Source organism: Mastigoproctus giganteus, chromosome 6 (assembly GCF_048544385.1).
Source record: "Mastigoproctus giganteus isolate SK-2022 chromosome 6, ASM4854438v1, whole genome shotgun sequence".
NCBI classification, from domain to species: domain Eukaryota; kingdom Metazoa; phylum Arthropoda; class Arachnida; order Uropygi; family Thelyphonidae; genus Mastigoproctus; species Mastigoproctus giganteus.
Window position 1 is genome coordinate 52,865,307 of NC_143580.1, and position 21,711 is coordinate 52,887,017.

The window sequence follows — 21,711 nt, forward strand, 5'->3', positions numbered from 1 at the left end:
GTACTGCATATGGGTAAAAGTAACCCCAGAGAAACGTACCAACTGTGTGGTACTACAATTAGGGTGGTAGAAAATGAAAAGGTTCTGGGAATAATTTGCAGTCAGATATGAAGTTTTCTGAGCAATGCAGACAGGCTGCCAGAGCAGGTCAAGGGGTATTGTCAATGATATACAGGAATTTTGCTAGTGGGGAAAAGGAAGTGATTATCCCTTTGTATAAAGCAATGGTCAGGCCACACCTTGAGTACTGCATACAGGTCTGGAAGCCTCATTTTAGGAAGGACATAGAGTTGCTTGAGTGTGTACAGAGATGGGCAACAAGATTGGTGTTGGGAAACAAAGGGATCCTCTTACCAAGAATGGCTTAAGTTCTGCAAATTTCAGTGGCTGGAGACTAAGCCCCTGCAAGGTGATCTGACTGAGGTGTATAAGGCCTTGAATGGGTTGAGCACACTGAATTCTGATGGGATTTCAGATTACAAACCTGAGGGGGGGGCATAAATTCAAATTGAGGAAAGACAGTTGTAGAACAAATGTGCAGAAATTTGCCTTTAGGCCAACAGGCGGTTAATTGCTGGAACAAACCTCCATCTCTCGTTGTGGAAGTTGATAGCTTAAATAAATTCAAGGAGGAACTGGACAAACTTTTAAAAGGAATGGTTGTGTGAATTTTTTTTTTTTTTTGGCTGATGCTACATAAACTCATACAGTTGGTGGTAGATGACTGTCATCAACCTAGGTGGTAGATGACAGTCTACCACCTAGGTCTCATCAACCGGTGAAATACCACCACTTTGCTTATTGGAGGCTTGAAGTGGTGGAACCCATGTTTAGTCTCTAGAGCTAAGTTCCGGTCAACCCTTCCCTATCTCTTCCATCATGCAGTATGATTGATGACTCTTGAGGTTATGATGAACGTTGTGGCGAGATCCAATATTCCTTACATTTCGAGGGTACAGCTCTAAAACGGTTTTCGCAGGCCGGCCGCTAGTTAGTACACCGGACCGAACCTATTGGTAACTCTCTAGGAGGCTTCCGGATCAGCTAGTGTATAATCTTGCTACCTCTACTCTGCCAGATAGTGACTGGAGGGAGTCCGAGTAGTGTGTATGCGGGGAGCATTGTCGAGGCCACGTTATGTCAAGGATCTGGGTATATTCTTCCCACATGTACGCCATATCCAAAAATTTCATTACTTCATACAGCATGTCCCACCCACTTTTTCTTACTATTGAATACACCATGAATTGTCAAACTAATAGAACAAGCTTATCTGCGAAAAGATCTAAACCTCCCAAGGATTTCCTAATTCATTTCACAAATATACGTGGTCTCAATTCTAATCTCAACGATGTTCATTTCCACTTGCAGTCTGCCAAACCCCATGTACTTTTTCTGACAGAATCTCAGTTATCGGTTGATTCAACTACTGTTCATCTCAGATGCCCAAATTATTCGCTGTATGATTCCTTTCGCCTCAAAGGTGGTACTTGTGCATATGTCCGTTCTGATATTCCCTGTCAGAGACTTGGCAATTTGGAATCTCCTCTCTTTGATCTTCTCTGGCTTAAAATCTCTCTACCTCATTGTGTCAAATTCATCTGTTGTCTCTACCGTTCTCCCAACTCCACTAATCACTTGGAGCTCTTTGACTTCCTCTCGTTGCAACTTGACTTTCTCCAGTCCAACTTTCCTAACAGTGAGGTAATTTTCCTTGGTGATTTTAATGTTCACAACTCCAGCTGGCTTCCGTTTTCTAGTCACACCGACCCAGCAGGTCGAGATGCTGAGGCTTTTGCAATTACTAATGACCTAGCACAGATTGTTCATTTACCTACAAGAATACCGGACAATCCGAATCATACAGCCAATACGCTTGATCTTTTTCTCACAAACAACCCTTCTAAGTACACGGTCGAAGTGAGAGGTCCTTTAGGCACTTCAGATCACAACTTGGTGATTGTCTCTTCTCCAATGGAACCTTTATCTCATGGCTATTCCCAACCTCGTGTTGTTTGGCATTACAAGAATGCAAAATGGGATGACCTGCGAGACTTCTTTTCTTCTTTTCCTTGGTCAGATTACTGTTTCAAAACTCCTGATGTCAATGTTTGCTCAGATCGTGTCAGTGAAATTATTCTTGCAGGAATGGAATCCTTTATCCCACACTCCACTTTAAAATCTCGTCCTTTATCTAAACCTTGGTTTTCCAATAAATGTGCTAAGGCTGTTCAAGAGAAGAATGTTGCATATCGTAATTGGCTTGTTTCTAATTCTTCAGTTTCATTTTCTGCCTACACCGAAGCTCGCAACAATTGTAAAGCAGTTATTAATCAGTCCAAACTAGAGTTTGAACAGGCTAAGAGTAGAAAACTTGCTTCTTGCCCTAATGGTAGCCGAGCATTCTGGTCTCTTGCCAAAGCTATTGGCCGCAACTTTTGCCCATCTCTGCTTCCACCTCTGTCCAAACCAGATGGCTCTGTTGTCACTTCAGCCAAGGATAAAGCTGACCTGCTAGCATCCCATTTTTCTTCCAGCTCATGTATTAATGAACTTGGTAAAACACCTCCCACCATTCCCAACACGGTCCATTCAATGCCTCCTGTGGTCTTCCGTCAAAAGGATATCAGAAGGATTTTGATGAATCTTGATGCTAAGAAAGCTCCAGGTCCTGATGGTATTTCTCCACTTGTTCTCAAAATCTGTGCTCCTGAACTTACTCCTATTCTTTGCCGCCTTTTTTCACTTTCTTATTCCAAAGGTGTTTTTCCTTCTGCTTGGAAATTTGCTCATATCCAGCCAGTTCCTAAAAAGGGTGACAAATCCCTCCCATCCAATTATCGTCCCATTGCAATTACTTCTACTCTTTCTAAAGTAATGGAGAAATCAATTAACTGCCAACTCTTAAACTACCTAGAAACCTTCCGTCTGATCAACGATCGCCAGTATGGATTCCGTCGGTGTCGATCCACTGGTGATATTCTGGCTTATGTTACCCATTTATGGACTACTTCAATGGAAAGGTTCGGTGAAACACAAGCAGTTGCTCTTGACATCTCAAAGGCTTTCGATCGTGTTTGGCATAAAGATCTTCTAAACAAGCTTCCATCTTATGGTTTGCCAACTGTTTTTAGTAATTGGTTATCCAGTTTTCTCTCTGATCGCTCACTTGAGGGTGATGGTTGATGGCTCTCTGTCTTCTAACTTCTCCACTAATGCCGGTGTCCCCCAAGGTTCAGTTCTTTCCCCCACTCTTTTCCTCTTGTATATCAATGACCTTCTTCCATTGACTGGAAATCCTATCCATAGTTTTGCCGATGATAGCACATTGCATTCAACTTTCCATTTTGAGAAACCTTGCCCTGCTCAATCAGCTTCAACTTCTCGAAAATCTGCTACCAATTCCTTAAATGCCGATCTTCAGGTAATTCTCCAGTGGGGCAAAGACAACTTAGTTGATTTCAACCCTTCTAAAACTCAGTCTTGTCTTATATCTCGCAAAAAGGATTCTTCTGCTCCTATGCTTATCTTTAGTGACACTCCAATTTCTAGGCAAAAGGATATATCTCTTTTGGGGATTACCCTGACTTCTAATCTCTCTTGGCACAAGCACATTACAAATATTGCTTCCTCTGCATCTAAAAAACTTGGTTTTCTCTTTCGCTCTCAGCGTTACTTTTCTTCCAAACAGCTGCTCACTCTGTATAAATCGCAAATCCGCCCTGCCATGGAATATTGTTCCCACATTTGGGGTGGTGCCCCCAAAACCTCTCTCAGGCTTCTTGATTCCATTCAGAAGAGGGCAGTTAGGTTAATTAATGATTCATCTCTAACGGAGTCTCTCCACTCGCTTTCTCATAGACGTACTGTTTCTGCTGCATGCCTCTTCTACAGATATTTCCATGGGCACTGTTCTTCTGAATTGGCTTCTATAATTCCCGCTCTCTCTTTCAAAACAGTCCGAACACGTGCCGCCACCAGCCAACATCCATTTACTGTCCAACTTCAAACCCACAGAACCAACTTTTCATCTTCCTCATTTATTCATTCAACTGCCGTTTTCTGGAACAACCTTCCTTCATACGTATTTCCTGAAAATTACAATCTACAGAAGTTCAAGTCCAATGTCAACAAATATCTTCTTTCGTCTTCTCAACCTCCAACCCAAGCACGGTACTAAGTACTATAGGTTCTAATACCTCTCGTGTTTGGGGTTCACATAAAAAAAAAAAAAAAAAAAAAAGTTGCTTTCCTGCCTCCATTTCTACTACTACTATCTGCACAAAACTTGTCCAGCAAATGTTACCACAAAGAGTATGAATGTAATGTGTACATTCATTTTTTTTTTGTTTTCTCAAACTTACTTTTAGATTATAACTCATAACAAAAGATATGTAGATTTTGTGAAATCCATTAGTTTATTTCCCATTATTCAGAGCCTGACGTGTAAATAAACATAATTCTGAAAGACCATTCATAAAAGAATAAATGATAACATTATAGAAAGAGTTGAAAACTCTGGACAGTTATATAGCAAACCAGCATAACAGTATGCATGAAGTCATAACTATAAGAAATTAGGCTCTCAACATGCATTAGTTTGGCAAACAAAACTGACAAGTTTCCAGGAACTTATAATCACTCACTGCCAAGAAATAAGGATTCATTCAGATTGACCTCAGTCAAATTCAAATACTTTTCACTTTTACCTGATCAAAGATCTTGCTAAATTGTCTTGCAGGAAGAACATTTCTGGAGAACAGAAAACATTGGAAAAATAATGTTTACATAGTTTTTCTCTTCATTTTCTATCTGAAAAATTTCTAAAAAATTATTGCTATTAATTCCTTTTGTGAATCAATGATATTATGGGTTGATTTTTAAATGATCTGCATGTATGTATATACATTTTTTTTTCTTATTTTGACTGTACTAGTACTACACCTCGGATATGGTTATGATTCTAGAACTAGGGGCCAAAATTATGGGGGGGGGTGATGTTTAGACTGGATTGCAGGAAGTTTTATTTTAGCCAGCGAGTTATAATTACTGGAATAAGTTACCTACATGGGTGGTAGAGGCTGACAGTTTGGGGAAATTCAAAGTGAGCTGGATAATTACCTACAGAAGGAAGGAAATGCATAAGTTGTCTATTTCCTTTTCTCTTATTTTTTTTAATTTTCTTCTTATTATTATTTTAATTTAATTTTATTATTTTTTTATTTTATTTTATTTATTATTATTATTTTTTTTTTTTTTGTTGGTGCAGAAGGCTTCCTTTCACCATGTGGCCATTGCTAATACTATTTCAGATATTAAATATGGTGAAATAAAATTTAAAGAAAGTGTGAGGATGGGATGGAAGGGTCAGAGCGCCATAAATGAGTGGAAATAATGAGTGTAAATTTACTAGTGAGGTAATTGCGAACTGACACAAGTTGATCCACACATAAATAGACGTGTGATATATGTTAAGAACTGCCTGTAGACAAACTACAAGTTTCTCCCACTTAATTAAGTGGGAGAAATTCCACTTAATTAAGTGGGAGAAATATAAATCTAGCTGTTTCTATATATAAATTTAGCTATATATATAAACCACTATATATAAATCTAGATGTTTCTCCCACTTAATTAAGTGGGAGAAACAGCTAGATTTATATATAGTTGAGTATAGTATTACAGTATTGTCTTATCATTTAGTGTTAACTACAACTATACACCATGTAAACATAATGATACTATACAATATTAATTTATGGACTACATTTAATTTGCATGTACCTATAAACAAATTATTGTTTATTTAGCAAAAAGTTGTTTTTTTTAGGTGCAGTAGCATACATACATAAGCTCCTATTGTCTTCAGCATGATTGACTGTCTGTCTGCATATAACTCAACTCAACTTCCAGTGGACAAAATTTCATGAAATTTGATATTCATGAAAATTTGTCTTCTATAGGTTCATATAGAAAGATTTGTCAAGCAATCCCAAATTTCATTAAAACTGTACAAATAGAAATCCAGTAATTATTATTTTTTTCTTCCATACAATTTATACGTAAAAAAGAAATTCACAGATTAAATGTAGTTTTAATGCAGTATTGTTACCTTTAGAGAGTCCATACATAGACAGAAGAAGAGACCAAAAAAAAAAAAAAAAAATGGAGAAGAGTGATAAATATTATACAGATGTAATTAAGCTGAACAGCTAAGTTTCAAGAACATAAAACTATAGAGTTTTATTAACTGTTCTATAAAGTGTAATCTTAGTAATTAATCGATAAGATAACTATATTTACTCTCACTTCAGTTAATCACAGAAAAAATAATTTAATTAAAAAATAGAATGCATCTGAAATGTAATGCACTGCATACATTACACTGCATAAATGTCTGAATGTTTAGACATTACTTAATAAGAAAAAGTTCAATTAATATTACATTTTTAGAACGCATTTTGTTGATTCCTGGAAAGCTTTTAAGATCAATCATAGCCCCCTCCTCTCCCCCAACCAGATAAATTTATTCATATAAATGAATACTGAGGCCAAATTATCAACCTATGTCCTGTTGATACTTGGGAAAATTCAGGACAAGTTATGATTTCACCCTACAAAATACTAAACGAAAGTATGTTTTCGCACTAATTGACAAGAAAATTTCATATTTGATTGCTATCAAATTTTCAACATGCGTTCTGTTGCCCCCGGGATGGTTCTAAGTTCTATTTCAATTTTATAACATTCTCTCTCCCCAGTTTCCCCCTCCAGAAATATTACTATAAATTTGGAAAAGGAGCTCTGATCTATTTCAAAATTTCAGTGCTTACTTTGAATATTTTTGGAATCTTTGTAACAAATTTTCATGTTGGTGGGTTTGACTTACTTTGTTATAAATCATGAATTATTACTATTTGCTACCAAGCCTAAAATGTAATGCACTGCATTACATTAATTAAATTTTTTTTTTTAAATTTTGGAAGTTTGGAAAATTTGGATATAGTATCCTTCTAGAAGGATACTATATTTCAGTCACAAGACAATTTTCTTATATCTATATCAAAAATATTCTGTGTAAGGAAGTTAACCCAAAAAGATAAAATAATGCAATATACCTACTTACACAACAGCTTTAACCACTTCTGAAAATTGCATTAGATCATACTTGTGAAGAAGATGAATGCCAGGCATATGTCCCTAAATTAAATGAACAAAATGGACTCAGAGAAGTAGTTTTTCTTCAATTTTTGCTAAGTACTCAATAGTCTAATTTATAATTTAACTGACAGTGATAAAGGATAATTACAAGTCAATAAATTTTTACCATAAATGTTACCTCGTTAAGCAGCTGTAAAATCATGGCCAGTAATAATGAGTAAATGGTAAGATAAGTTGTTTGAATAGGCCCAAATTAATAGATCATTCTATTACTCCAAACTCAGTTCGAAATTTTAACACATCGTTTATATAAATAAATTTTAATATTCATATAAAAATATTACTTATTATACTTACAAGAAGCATTTTAACAGGAATAAGGTAGATCAAAATAAGCCGTTTATTTCTCGTAGATTTTCTATGGCAGCGTTGGAAGGCAAATGTCAAATATTCTTCGGCTGTTGACCAGCAAGAAAAAAAGATAATAATAAATTTAATTTGCAGTGTAACTGTAAAGCATCAGCAGAGTACTATAGCACATAAGAGGTATAATATGTGATGGATCATTCTCAATCCCTTCCATCTAGAACAGCAACTAGGAAGGATGCCAGAAACTAACATCGATATTGTCTGTTCTTTTATTGTATAGTGAAAATGTGATTTTTATTGCATAGCAAAAACCTTAATTAGCATTAATTAAGTCTTGCTTAATTTAATCAAGCAAACAGCACTGAAACTAATGATTATACATTTTTAAGTTTAAATTTGTAACAGTTAGTCCAAAATTAAGCTTGTTTTTAACTCACTGGGGGGTCATTTTCACTCCAGTGAATAATGATTTCTGATTTTAAACTGTGGCAAAAAAGGGGGAGCTGTAGGGGGGAAACAAGCTTGCACTCATTGATGCTTTTTTTTTTTTTTTTTTAACCTCCTGTTTAGTTCAACTGATTAGATTGAACAAATTATCAAATTTATTTGTTCTCCTTATTTAATATGATAGTGAGATGAATGTCTTCGAACATGTGTAAACATCATTTATATCCAGTAACAATTAAACCAAAATACTCTAAATATTAATTACATTACTTGTCCCATTTCCTACAGGAATGGGACAACCACTAAGTACACATTTAAGCATCTACCAAACTATTATGTACTTTTCAGGGTTGAAAACAGAATGTAACCAAAATAATAAAACACCTTATTTTGAGAGACAAACAGATTGGAAAATAATTTTGAAACTGTGCATTTCTGTAGTTTTCATATTTACGAGAGTTGTTCTAAAAACTAACGCCTCCAAATTTTTTTTTCTTAGATACCACTGTAGATATCAAACTGTATATTACATATATTACATTTAAACTGTATATTATTCTCAAGTCTTTTAAGTACTTGCATTTGTTTTTCCACATATTCACCACCATTTTGTATATATTTTCTTTACTGCTAAATCAAACCTGGAATCCCCTCTCAAAAAAGTTGTAATCAGCCTCCAAAGCCCATTTCTTGATGGTTGTAATGGCAATACAGGGGATGTGGCAGTCCACCCAAATTCTGAAACTGTTTCCCTTGTCAAATGCTATTTGTGAAAGAGAAATTTTCCATTTTTCTCCAGCATAATTCTTGCATTCGCAGCAAGAGTATCACATAGTGAGTAGAATTGACTGTGTGTCTGGCCCAGGAAATCCATAAAAATAAATTCTCTCTCCTGTCCCAAAAAACTGAACAAATGATTCTTCCAGTGAATGGCTCAGTCAGCTGATGAGAAGCCAAGTAAGCTTTGAAACGGCTGTCCTGGCTGTCTCAGATTTTTAAACACATAATGGATTCATCTTTAAGTGATGCTATACAATTTAAAAAGATCAACAACTTAAGCAGAACTGTGGATAACAATATTTGTCATTAAGGAGACAATTTGGACAGGAGAGAGACCAAGCTCTAGCACCAAGTTCTTGGCTTTGATCTTTTGAGGGAGCAAAACGTTTCCCGTGATTGTGTACCTAATATAGTTATGAGCCTAAAATCTGTCGGTTTTTATATTTTGCATTACACTATCCCCTGCAATCCTATATCATCAAACTGCCATTTTTTTTTTTGGTTCATTTGTTTTTTTACAATTTTAGATTTATATTCATGAGCATCAGTCTATGGTTGAACTATAATTTGCGCTAGGCATTACTTTTGCTTTCCTAATTCCATTTATATATCTTCTGTTGATCATTATATAATCTATTTGATTTTTGTAGCTATCAATGTGAAAACCAGGTGTATCTATCATTTAATTTTTATTCAAGGACCATGCCACATGAATCCTTTCTTCTTTTGTACTAGTGTCCATTAGGTTCTCACACTGAAACTGACAGAACTAATGTTACAAAACAGCCTACTGCTCCATCTATTTCTTTATCCTTAATGACACCAAGAATTAATGGAAAGTGTCAACAAAAATTTCTAATATGAAAATGACACACTGCAAAACTGATAAAATTCGCACTACCTCAGCATTCCTCAAAACATCATTTTTCTATGGGTATATGTGCACCATTCAAAAAAGATTTGTGTTCATCCAAAAGTAGTTGTGATAGAAAGATGAAAATTTTTTGGTTTGATACCTTGTGAAATCTCTATAGCAACCACACAAGACTTTGGTTTCGACCTGACAATTAATTTTTTTTTATTTTTATTTGTAGTGCTAAATTAAGTGAAGCATCACAATGGATAAAGTGGAATACATATAAATGATTCAATTTCTCTTTATTCTGCAAGGGAAAACACCCAAAACAATCCATGAAGATGTTGTTATTTGGTTTTTAGGAGCATTAGCAACTAAGGCCATATTGCTCCAGGATATGCGGTGGTCATTCCCTGACCTTTCCGCATCCTCCGTATTTGGTGGTGACGGGCTTGAACCCCGGTCTAATCAAGAAGCATGTGCTATGCACTGCTGCTCCTTCCCACCTGGCTATGGAGGTGCCAATCAATCCACAAAAAAATGGTTGCTGTTTATGGAGAAGACTGCTCAGATTACAGTTTTGTTGCACATTGGCATAAACAATTCAAACGTGGAAGAACCTCTGCACATAATGAAGAAATTGCAGGATGCCCAGCAACTGGGCATCCTGCAGAGAAGAAAAGCATCAGCAAGAATTTTTGCTGATGCTGTCGAGGCAGTGTTAGGTGGGTCGGAAAACTGCTAGTTGGGGGGGGATACAAGGACTAATAGATTAACAGTAGCCACTGGCAGAGGTGGAAGTGATTCTTGCACTGCTTCTATTGAAATGAGCAGAAGCCTGAAAAACAAGATGCAGGATATTTCAGAGACTGCTGGGAGTCATTGCGGTACAAGTAAACACATGGGTTGTGTTAGGGTAGCTAAGAATAGAAACAGGTGCATGTATACCTGCGTGTACACCAATGCTAGGAGTTTGGTAAATAAATTTGATGAATTTGAGGTATTGCTCAAAACATCAAAGGCAGATATTGTTGGGATATCAGAGACGTGGTGTCACACAGATATAAGTAATGCGGAACTGGAATTTGGGGAATACAATGTGTATAGAAAGGATAGACAGGACAGGAGGGGTTATGCTATTAATTAAGAAACACAAAGTCCAAGGAAGTGAAGCCAGTTGACATCGATGGACAGGGCAGTGTCGAGTCAGTTTGGTGTGACATAAGCATAGGGAAATCAAAATTGAGAGTAGGAGTGTGCTATAGGCCTAATGACTCTGATGAGTATAATAAGATATTGTACAAGGAAATAGAGTGGGCCAGTAAATCAGAGAGTCTTATAATGGGAGATTTTAATTTCCCAGATATTGACTGGAATTTGTGGGTTGGTCACTCGCACACTAGCAAGGCTTTTGTGGATTTATTGGATGATTGTTTTCTACATCAGCATGTTCGTGAGGCAACAAGAGGGAGCAATACTCTTGATCTGATTATCTGTAGTGATTCTTCATGCATTAAGAATCTGCAGGTAAATGAACCACTAGGTGGCAGTGATCACAGTGTGTTGCAGTGGGATTTACTCAAGGAGGTAACTACCATCAGAGGTAAAGGGAAGGGTTTTTGTTTTCGTAAAGGCGACTATGATGGTCTGAGACAGTATTTAAATTCTATACAGTGGGACCAACTGATGATGTTACCAACAGCAAACTTAAAATGGGAGGCATTCAAGGAACTAATCTTGGAGGCTACCAGGCTTTACATACCAACTAAGAAATATTGTTCAAGGATTAGGCCTAAATGGTTGTCAGATGAACTAATGAGACATGTGGCAGAGAAGAAAAATGCATGGGATACATACAAATTAATGGGTGACATGGAAGCCTATGATAGATATAAGTTGGTCTGTAACCAAGTCACAAATGAGATTAGGCAGGCAAAGGCAGACTACGAAAAAACCTTGGCAAAGGATGCAAAGAAAAACAGAAAAGAGTTCTTTACATATTTAAACTCAAGAAGGAAAGGGATGAATCAGATTGGTCCACTGGATATTGATGGTTCAACAGTTGAGGATCCTGCTCAGGTGGCTAACAATTTAAACGAGTATTTTGCATCTACATTCACGCATGAGGAGTTATTCAGGAAGGAGAATGATGTAGGTAAAGTAAACATTGGCAGTGAGCTGGATGATTTTGTAATAACTGAGAGGAAAGTGGAGGAGAGATTGTTGAGGATAAACATAAAAAAGGCACCTGGGGTGGATGGGATCTATCCAGTTATATTAAAGGAGGCAGCAAAGGAAGTAAGCAAGCCCCTAGCCATAATTATGAGAGCTTCTTTGGACTCAGGGGAGGTACCCATAGACTGGAGATGTGCAAATGTAACCCCAATTCACAAAGGAGGATCAAAGGCTGACACAAGTAATTATAGACCTGTTAGTTTAACTTCTGTTCCAGGTAAATTAATGGAGGCACTGGTTAAAGAAGCACTGCAGGATCATCTAGACAAGAATTCAGTTATAGCTCAGACGCAGCATGGTTTTGTTAAGGGCAGGTCTTGCCTGACCAATTTGATTGGATACTATGATGTAGTCACAAAAGAACTGGATGCAGGGAATAACTTTGATATTATATATTTGGATCTTAGAAAGGCTTTTGATACTGTTGCACATGGAAGACTGCTGCACAAATTGGAGCAGTGTGGCATTGGAGGCAAATTGCTGCTATGGATAAGGGGATGGTTGAGTGGCAGAAGACAGAGAGTGGTAATCAATGGACACTGCTCAACGTGGACTAATGTTATTAGTGGAGTTCCTCAGGGTTCAGTGTTGGGTCCGTTGTTGTTTTCAGTGTTTATGAATGATATTGATGATGGGATATCAAGTTTAATGTCCAAGTTTGCAGATGATACAAAGGTTGGCAGGGTTGTTAAGGACACTACTGACGCTATGCTGCTGCAACAGGATCTGGAAAGGTTGAACAGATGGGCTGAGAGGTGGCAAATGAAGTTTAACATTGACAAATGTAAAGTACTACATATGGGAAACAGTAACCCCAGAGCAACGTATCAACTCTGCGGTACTACACTGACAGTGGTGGAGAATGAAAAGGACCTGGGGATAATTGTGCAGGCAGATATGAAGTTCTCTGAGCAGTGCAGACGAGCTGCAAGAGTAGCTCATGGTGTCTTGTCAATGATAAAGAGGAATTTTTCTAGCAGGGATAAGGAGGTGATTATTCCCTTGTATAAGGCAATGGTTAGGCCACATCTTGAGTACTGTATACAGGTCTGGAGGCCTCATTTCAGGAAGGATGTGGAGCTGCTGGAACGGGTACAGAGAAGGGCAACAAGATTAGTGAATGGAACAAAGGGTTGCTCTTACGAAGAAAGGCTTAAGTTTTGCAAATTACAGAGTCTGGAGACTAGGCACCGGAGAGGTGATCTGATAGAGGTGTATAAGGCTTTGAATGGTTTGAGCATGCTCAATGCCAATGGGATTCTTCATCTTGCTCAGAATAATCAGCTCAGAGGGCATAAATTCAAATTGAGGAAGGACGGATGTCGGATAGATGTGCGGAAATTTGCCTTTGGCCTGCGGGTGGTTGGTTGGTGGAACCGACTTCCATCACTTGTTGTTGAAGTTGATAGCCTAAACAAATTTAAAGCTCAACTGGACAGGTATTTCGAACGAACGGAGGGGTGAAATGGGAGTGGTGTGTGTGTTTTTTTTTTTTTGGCTGATGCTGAATAAGCTTGCTTTCTTGCATCATATGCCTCTACTAATGCTAATGCTAACTTTTTATACTAACTAAGAAATACTGTCCAAGGTTTAGACCTAAATGGATGTCAGAAGAACTAATGAGACTCGTGGCAGAGAAGAAAAATGCATGAGACACATATAAATTATCAGTAGACACAAATGCCTATGGTAGATATCGTCGATCCCATGCCAAAACCATGAATCTGCAAAAAGGATGGTTTTGAGAAAAATGCATTTAAATATTCTCTGACTTTGGAAAAATCAAGATTTTTTAGTTTTTTTTAGCTAAATGTTGTTTTACAAGTACCTTCTAAAGATGCTGTTTTTAATCCATATTGGCAATTTAAAATTGCCATTATGTAGGGGCTTAAAAAGCACTTTCGTGGTTTTGGCATTGTGAAGTTTGAAATTTTGCCAGATTCATAAAGTATTGAAGAGGTGAAAAAAAATTTTTCAACACATTTTTGTTGGTCAGAAATGAATAATTTATTAATAAAATTAATTTATTAATGAAACTTCAAAGTAACATATACATATAAATAAATGAAAAAATTTAAATGTGTTTAATTACAATAACATACAAGTTGGTATAAATTAATTTTCAATATCTTCTTCATATTCAGATTCTTTCACTTAAATCTGGTGCTAGTAAATTATCCCCTAATTCTACTTATGCTTTTAAATTTAAATAGAATTTGTGATACTCTTTCGGTATTGTCACATTTTCATTAAATCTTTAAGCTTTGCTTGAGATATACAAAGTTCCTTATTATAGGCTTTGGGAAGGTTAGGTTGCTCATTGCTGGGTCTTCCTTTAGGTCTTTTTAGGTTTGCTGTTATAAATTCATCTTTGTAGTTTGTTTTGTAAAACATTGTGACATGCTCATCCTGTCCTTTTTGAAATTCAAGGCAGCAGACTTTTCTCCAAGGAACAGTGCCTTTAAGTTGTTTGGTGAGAAAAGTAAAATCGTAAAAAAGTCAGCATAGTGCATGATATTTACACAGAATGGTGTAGGTTTTAATCTTACATCTCTAATTATTTGAGACCATCCCTCAGGTACATACTTGGCTTTTCTCTCAACTTTAGAGTGCATTGAGTCACACACCATTTCTGAATTGCCTGGCTAAAAAAATGTGTACTAGCAGTTTTTAAACTGGGGATAATTTTTAACAAGTACATGCACATCGAAGCCATAAGTGATGAGTCACTATCGTCATCACAAGGTACATAATATTTATCGTCGTCTGAAACTTCAAAGTCATTCAAGGGATTGCAATCTTCATCTTATCAATCAGATTCCACTTGAAGTGAGGAACACATTACAAAAATTTTTTGTGTTCTTGTTCTCATTATTCCAAATTATACTTTTGACCACAAAAATGAAATGTTACAAAGGACAACTAAACAGTAATACTGATTGGCAAACTGAAACAAACAAAACCATACATGTAATAGCATTCACGAGCTGGCTTCCCCATCACCGTACTATCCATGTCAAAAAACACAAAAGTGGTACTTTAGCGAATTGTTCTGTGAGTATTTACTATGCCAAACTAACGAAAGTATCACATTCGTAAATTTGCATGGGGAGAATTTTTTTTTTCTTTTTTCCCTCCACAGATAAGTGAAAATGTATGTAACAGTTTTGGTCTTGAAATATACGTATGCGTCTTTGGCAGGGTGTAGTTGACTGAAAAACAAACTCAAGAATGCATTTAGGTAAAAAATGTCATGCCAAAACCACAAATTTGCATATTTGTGGTTTTGGCATGGTGCTGATAATATGATACTCTGTAATCATGTCACAAAGGACATTAGGCTTGTGTGTTTGTTTGTTATTTGGTTTTTAGGAGAATTAGCAACTAAGGCTATATTGCACCGGGGATATGCGGTGGTCATTCCCTGACCTTTCTGCAACCTCCGTATTTGGTGGTCATGGGCTCGAACCCCGGTCTAATTAAGAAGTGTGTGCTATCCACTGCTGCTCCTGCCCACCTGGCTACGGAGATGCCAGGACATTAGGCAAGCAATGGCAGATTACGAGAAATCTTTGGCAAAGGATGCAAAGAAAAACAGTAAAGGCTTCTTTACTTATGTAAACTATATAAGGAAGTGAAGAATCAGATTGGGCTACTTGACATCGATTGTTCGATTGTTGTTGAACCTGCTGTGGTAGCTGACAAACTGAATGACTATTTTGCATCTACATTCACACATGAGGAACTCTGTAGGGAAGTAGAGGCCAGAAGCTTATTAAACTCTGGCAGGGATCTAAATGATTTTGTAATAACTGAGAGCAAAGTGGAGCAGAAATTATTGAAATTGAACATAAGAAAGGCATCCAGGGTGGATGGGATTTATCCAATTGTATTAAGGAAGCAGCAAAGGAAGTAAGCAAACCCTCAGCCATAATTATGAAAGCTTCCTTTGAATAAGGGGCGGTCGCCATGGACTGGAGATGTTATTTTTTTTTTTTTTGTTATTTTTGGTTTTTTTTTTTTAGGAGCATTAGCAAACTAAGGCCATATTGCTCCGGGATATGCGGTGGTCATTCCCTGACCTTTCCGCATCCTCCGTATTTGGTGGTGACGGGCTCGAACCCCGGTCTAATCAAGAAGCGTGTGCTACGCACTGCTGCTCCTTCCCACCTGGCTACGGAGGCGCCGACTGGAGATGTACAAATGTGACCACCAATTCACAAAGGGGAATCAAAGGGTGACACAAGTAATTAGACCTGTTAGTTTAACTTCTGTTCCAGGGAAAATAATTGAGTCACTGGTTAAAGAAGAAATGCAGGATCATCTAGACAAGACTGCAGCTACAGTTTAGACACAGCATGGGTTATTTAAGGGGACACTGCTCTTTGTGGACTAATGTTATTAGTGGGGTCCTCCAGGGTGCGGTATTTTGCCTATTGTTGTTTTCTGTATTTATCAATGATACTGATGACGGTATATCAGGTTTAATGTCTAAATTTGCAGACGTTACAAAGGTTGGCAGGGTTGTTAATGACAGTAATGACAGTACACTACTGCAACAGTATCTGGAAAAGTTGAGCAGATGGGCTGAGAGGTGGCAACTGAAGTTTAACATTGACAAATGTGAAGTACTGCATATGGGTAGCAGTAACCCCAGAGTAACGTACCAACTGGGTGGTACTACACTCAGGATAGTGGATAATGAAAAGGACCTGGGGGTAATTTTGCAGTCAGATATGAAGTTTTCTGAGCAGTGCAGACAGGCCGCAAGAGTAGCTCATGGTGTCTTGTCAATGATATACAGGAATTTTGCTAGCAGGGATAAGGAGGTGATTGTTCCCTTTATAAGGCAATGGTCAGGCCACACCTTGAATATGCATAAGGGTTTGGAGGCCTCATTTTAGGAAGGATGTAGAGCTGCTGTAACGAGTACAGAGAAGGTCAACAAGATTGGTGACTGGAATAAAGGGTACCTGTTACCAAAAAAGGCTCAAGTTCTGCAAATTGAGTTGCCTGGAGACTAGGCACTTGTGACGTGATCTAATTGAGATGTATAAGGCCTTGAATGGTTTGAGCAAGCTCAACTGATGGCATTCTTCCTCTTGCTCAGATTACTCACCTCAGGGGACAATTTCAAACTGAGGAAAGACAATTGTAGAATAGATGTGTGAAATTTTGCCTTTAGCCACCGGGTGGTTGACAGTTGAAACAAACTTCCATCTGTTGTAGTAGAGGTCAACAACTTAAATAAGTCAAGGCAGAACTAGACAAACATTTAAAGTGAATGGATGGGTGAAATGTGAATTTTTTTTTTTGGCTGATGCTATATAAGCTTGCTTTCTTGTATCATATCCCTCTATTAATTCTAACTGATGTAACAGAAGAGTGCGCTGCAAAAATTGAGGCATTAATCCTGGAAGGCATTTATCCTTTGATGCTGTACTAGCATCAAAGAACTAGTTGAAGAGCTCCAAATTAGTGAAGGGTCTGTGGACACCATCATCCATCAGCAGTTGCATGTGAGCAAAGTGTCTGTTAGATGGGTTCTCAGACAGACTTTTGCCTCCTTATCAGAAGGAGAAAAGGGCACAATGAGCACATGAAATGTTGTTGATGTGCCATGAAAAGCAAGAGGAGTTTTTTCATGGCAAGTAACCAAGGATGAAGCCTGGATCCATCACTATGATCCTGAAACTAAACAAATGTCAAAACAATGGAAGCATGCAGAATCATTCCCTCCCCCCCCCCAAAAGGAAAAAGTGCAACCAAGTATTGGGAAGGTGATGCTGCCAGTTTTTGGGGATCAGCATAGTTTAATACTAACAGATTACTTTCAAAAGGGCTGTACTGTGACAGTGAAGTATTATTCCAACTTCTTCATAAAGATACATGCTGCTACAAAAAAAAAAAAAAAAAAAAAACGAGGAAAGCTGTCAAAATATGTACACCTGCTCCACAATGCCTCTGCACATTCCTCGCGTGCTGTAGTGAGGTGTGCCTAATGTGGGTTTGAGATATTGTCACATCCTGTTTATTCCCCCTAACCTTGCACCCTTGGATTTTTTCCTCTTTCCTACCCTGAAGACCTTCATGGAAAATGATGACAAGGTGATTTCTGCTGCCAAATCATGGTCAGAGAGCTTCTACAAAAATGCTGAAGTGTATTGAGAGGTGGCAAAAATGTGTCATTTTGTCTGGCCACTATGTTGAAACGGTGCAATACATGGTGTTTATTTAAATCTTCTATCACAATTACTTCTTGGTGAATATAAATATTTTCTGATCCCACCCCCATAGATATAAAGTACCTCTTCATTGAAAAAAAGAACAGAACAGAATCTGCTTTTGTTTCAGACTCTTGATAACAACAGCAATATAAAATGGAAGTGGTTTTGTTTTGTTATTTGGTTTTTAGGAGCATTAGCAACTAAGGCTATATTGCTCCGGGGATATGCAGTGGTCATTCCCTGACCTTTCCACATCCTCCATATTTGGTGGTCAAGGGCTCGAACTAATCAGGAAGCGAGTGCTACGCACTGCTGCTCCTGCCCACCTGGCTATGGGGCGCCAAATGGAAGTGGAACATTCCAAAAGTGTTGATATAACAGATTTGTACATAATATTCTTTGACATATCCAGGAGTAATGACCATAGTACATAGACATGAGGTATACTGGATCAAAGAGCCATGTTTCAATTTCAAACCTTGGATTAACATTTAAAAGAAACAATCAAATTGCTTTATTCAAGAAATGGAGACTTTCTGCATGACTGAGGATAACATGCCTAGAGTTTTCAGCTTGTTTGACCTGTTTAGGATTGCTTTCACCAAAAGTTTGCAATTCAGAAGATTTTTCTCTTAGAGATGTCATTAATTTGTTTTCTTTCAAACTATATTTTAGATCATGAACTGGATTTGGATCAGTGCTACTCACTATTGATTTCTTGATGAACATTTCAATTTAATTCTAAAAACTTCTCATACAGCTTTTCTCATTAGTTTTAATTTCACCTTTAATTAGACTTAGCATAGGCATTAGTAGAGGCATATGATGCAGGAAAGCAAACAGTATCAGCCAAACAAAAAATTCCCATTTCACCCATCCATTTGCTCTAAAAGTTTGTCCAGTTCTTCCTTGAATTTATTTAAGCTATCAACTTCCATAGCGACAAACATCCACAGGCTAAAGGCACACATCTATTCTATAACTGTCTTTCTTCAATTTGAATTTATGCCCCCTCAGGTTCGTAATCTGAGCAAGAGGAAGAATCCCATCAGCACTGATGGTTGGTTATTAGGAGTTTTATGGCACATCAGCATCTAAGGCTACTGTGTGCCAAGTCTAAAGGTATAAAATATAAATATATAAGAAATATGTAAAAATATACAATAAAATAATATATGGCATAAACACAGTTATAGTGTATTAAATATTGAAGGAATCTAAATAAAACTATATAAATTAATTAATTGTAAAAACTTGAGTACATCTGACACATTGTCGTCGTCCGATAAAATCTGCCTGAGTGTATAAGGCTCAGAAAAATGGGTAAAACATAAATGGCATTCATTATTAAAAGATCTACATTCTACTAAAATATGATGAATAGTTAAAAATACACTACAATATCTACACACAGGATTATCATCAGACCTCAGCAACATCAGCACTGAACTTGCTCAAACCATTCAAGGCCTTATACAACTCAATCAGATCACATCGCAGGTGTCTAAGTCTCCAAATGTTGCAATTTTCAGAAATTAAGCTTTTCTTGGTAAGAGAAATCCTTTGTTCTCCTTACCAATCTCATTGCCTTCTGTGAGAGAGAGAGAGAGAGAGAGAGAGAGAGAGAGAGAGAGAGAGAGAGAGAGAGAGAGAGAGAGAGAGAGAGAGAATCTTTATTATTTTTCTCTCTGGGTGTGCAAGTGAGGCACCTGCCACAAGTGTCACCTAAAATAGGCACTGCTAGATGCCATATTGCATATATATGCGTGTTAAGATACAATATAAATTAGGCGTGTGACAAGGTTTTGCCTCGAGTGCCACAAACAGTAGCGCTGTTTCTGCGCAGCTCTACATCCTACCTAAAATGAGGCCTCCAGACCTGCATGCAATACTCAAGGTGTGACCCGACCACTGCCTTATACAAAGGGATAATCACTTCCATATCCGTGCTAGCAATATCCTTGAATATCATTGACAGGATCCCATGAGCTGCAATGGCAGCCTATCTGCACTGCTCCGAAAAATTCATATCTGACTGCGCAATTACCCCCAGGTCCTTTTCATTCTCCACTACCTTGAGTGTAGTACTGCACAGTTGGTAAGTTACTCTTGGGTAACTGCTACCGAAATTCAGTACTTTGCATTTGTCAATATCAAACTTCAGTTGCCACTTCTCAGCCCACCTGAACAACTTTTCTAAATCCTGTTGCAGTAGAGTACTGTCATTGCAGTCATTAACAACTTCAGAGACTGCTGGGAGCCATTGCGGTACAAGTAGACACATGGGTTGTGTTAGGGTAGCTAAGAATAGAAACAGGTGCAGGTATACTTGCATGTACACCAATGCTAGGAGTTTAGTAAATAAATTTGATGAATTTGAGGTATTGTTCAAAACATTAAAGGCAGATATTGTTGGGATATCAGAGACGTGGTGTCACACAGATATAAGGGATGCAGAACGGGAATTTGGGGAGTACAACGTCTACAGAAAGGATAGACAGGATAGGAAGGGGGGGAGGGGTTATGCTATTAGTTAAGAAACACATAAAAACCAAGGAAGTGAAGCCAGTCGACATCGCTGGACAGTGCAGTGTTGAGTCAGTTTGGTGTGACATAAGCATTGGGAGATCAAAATTGAGAGTAGGAGTGTGCTATAGGCCTAATGACTCTGAGGAGTATAATAAGAAACTGTACAGGGAAATAGAGTGGGCCAGTAAATCAGAGAGTCTTATAATGGGAGATTTTAATTTCCCAGATATTGACTGGAATTTGGGGGCTGGTCACTCACACACTAGCAGGGCTTTTGTGGATTTATTGGATGATTGTTTTCTACATCAGCATGTTTGGGAGGCAACTAGAGGGAGTAATACTCTTGATTTGATTATCAGCAGTGATTCTTCATGCATTAAGAATCTGCAGATAAATGAACCACTAGGTGGCAGTGATCACAGTGTGCTGAAGTGGGATTTACTCAAACAGGTAACTACCATTAGGGGTAAAGGGAACGGTTATTGCTTCCGTAAAGGCGACTACGATGGACTGAGACGGTATTTAAATTCTATACAGTGGGACCAACTGATGATGTTACCAAGAGCAAATTCAAAATGGGAAGCATTCAAAGAACTTATCTTGGAAGCTACTAGGCTTTACATACCAACTAAGAAATATTGTTCAAGGTTTAGGCCAAAATGGATGTCAGATGAACTAATGAGGCATATGGCAGAGAAGAAAAATGCATGGGATACTTACAAATTAACACATGACACAGAAGCCTATGATAGATACAAGTTGATATGCAACCAAGTTACAAAGGAGGTTAGGCAGGCGAAGGCAGATTACGAGAAATCCTTGGCAAGGGATGCAAAGAAAAACAGCAAAGAGTTCTTTACTTATGTAAACTCTAGAAGGAAGGGGATGAATCAGATTGGTCCACTTGATATTGATGGGTCAACTGTTGATGATCCTGCTCAGGTAGCTAACAAACTAAATGAATATTTTGCATCGACATTCACACATGAGGAGTTATTCAGCAAGGGGAATGCCAGAGGTACATTCAACTCTAGCAGTAAGCTACAGAATCTTGAAATAACTGGGAGTAAAGTGGAGGAGAAATTGTTGAAGATAAACACAAGAAAG

The 21,711-nt window shown here is 37.7% G+C and overlaps 1 protein-coding gene across 1 annotated transcript in view; it reads right to left on the minus strand.

Annotated features, from left to right (window-relative positions):
- Nucleotides 1–21,711, minus strand: part of PCID2 (PCI domain-containing protein 2) — a 138,400-nt gene that overhangs the window by 22,299 nt on the left and 94,390 nt on the right. Inside the window, exons 11-12 of the mRNA XM_090375136.1 lie at nucleotides 7,519–7,619; nucleotides 7,127–7,200 (exon numbers count right to left, since the gene is read on the minus strand). Coding sequence (XP_090231262.1) covers nucleotides 7,127–7,200; nucleotides 7,519–7,619 — 175 coding nt within the window. The remainder of the gene's footprint in view (nucleotides 1–7,126; nucleotides 7,201–7,518; nucleotides 7,620–21,711) is intronic.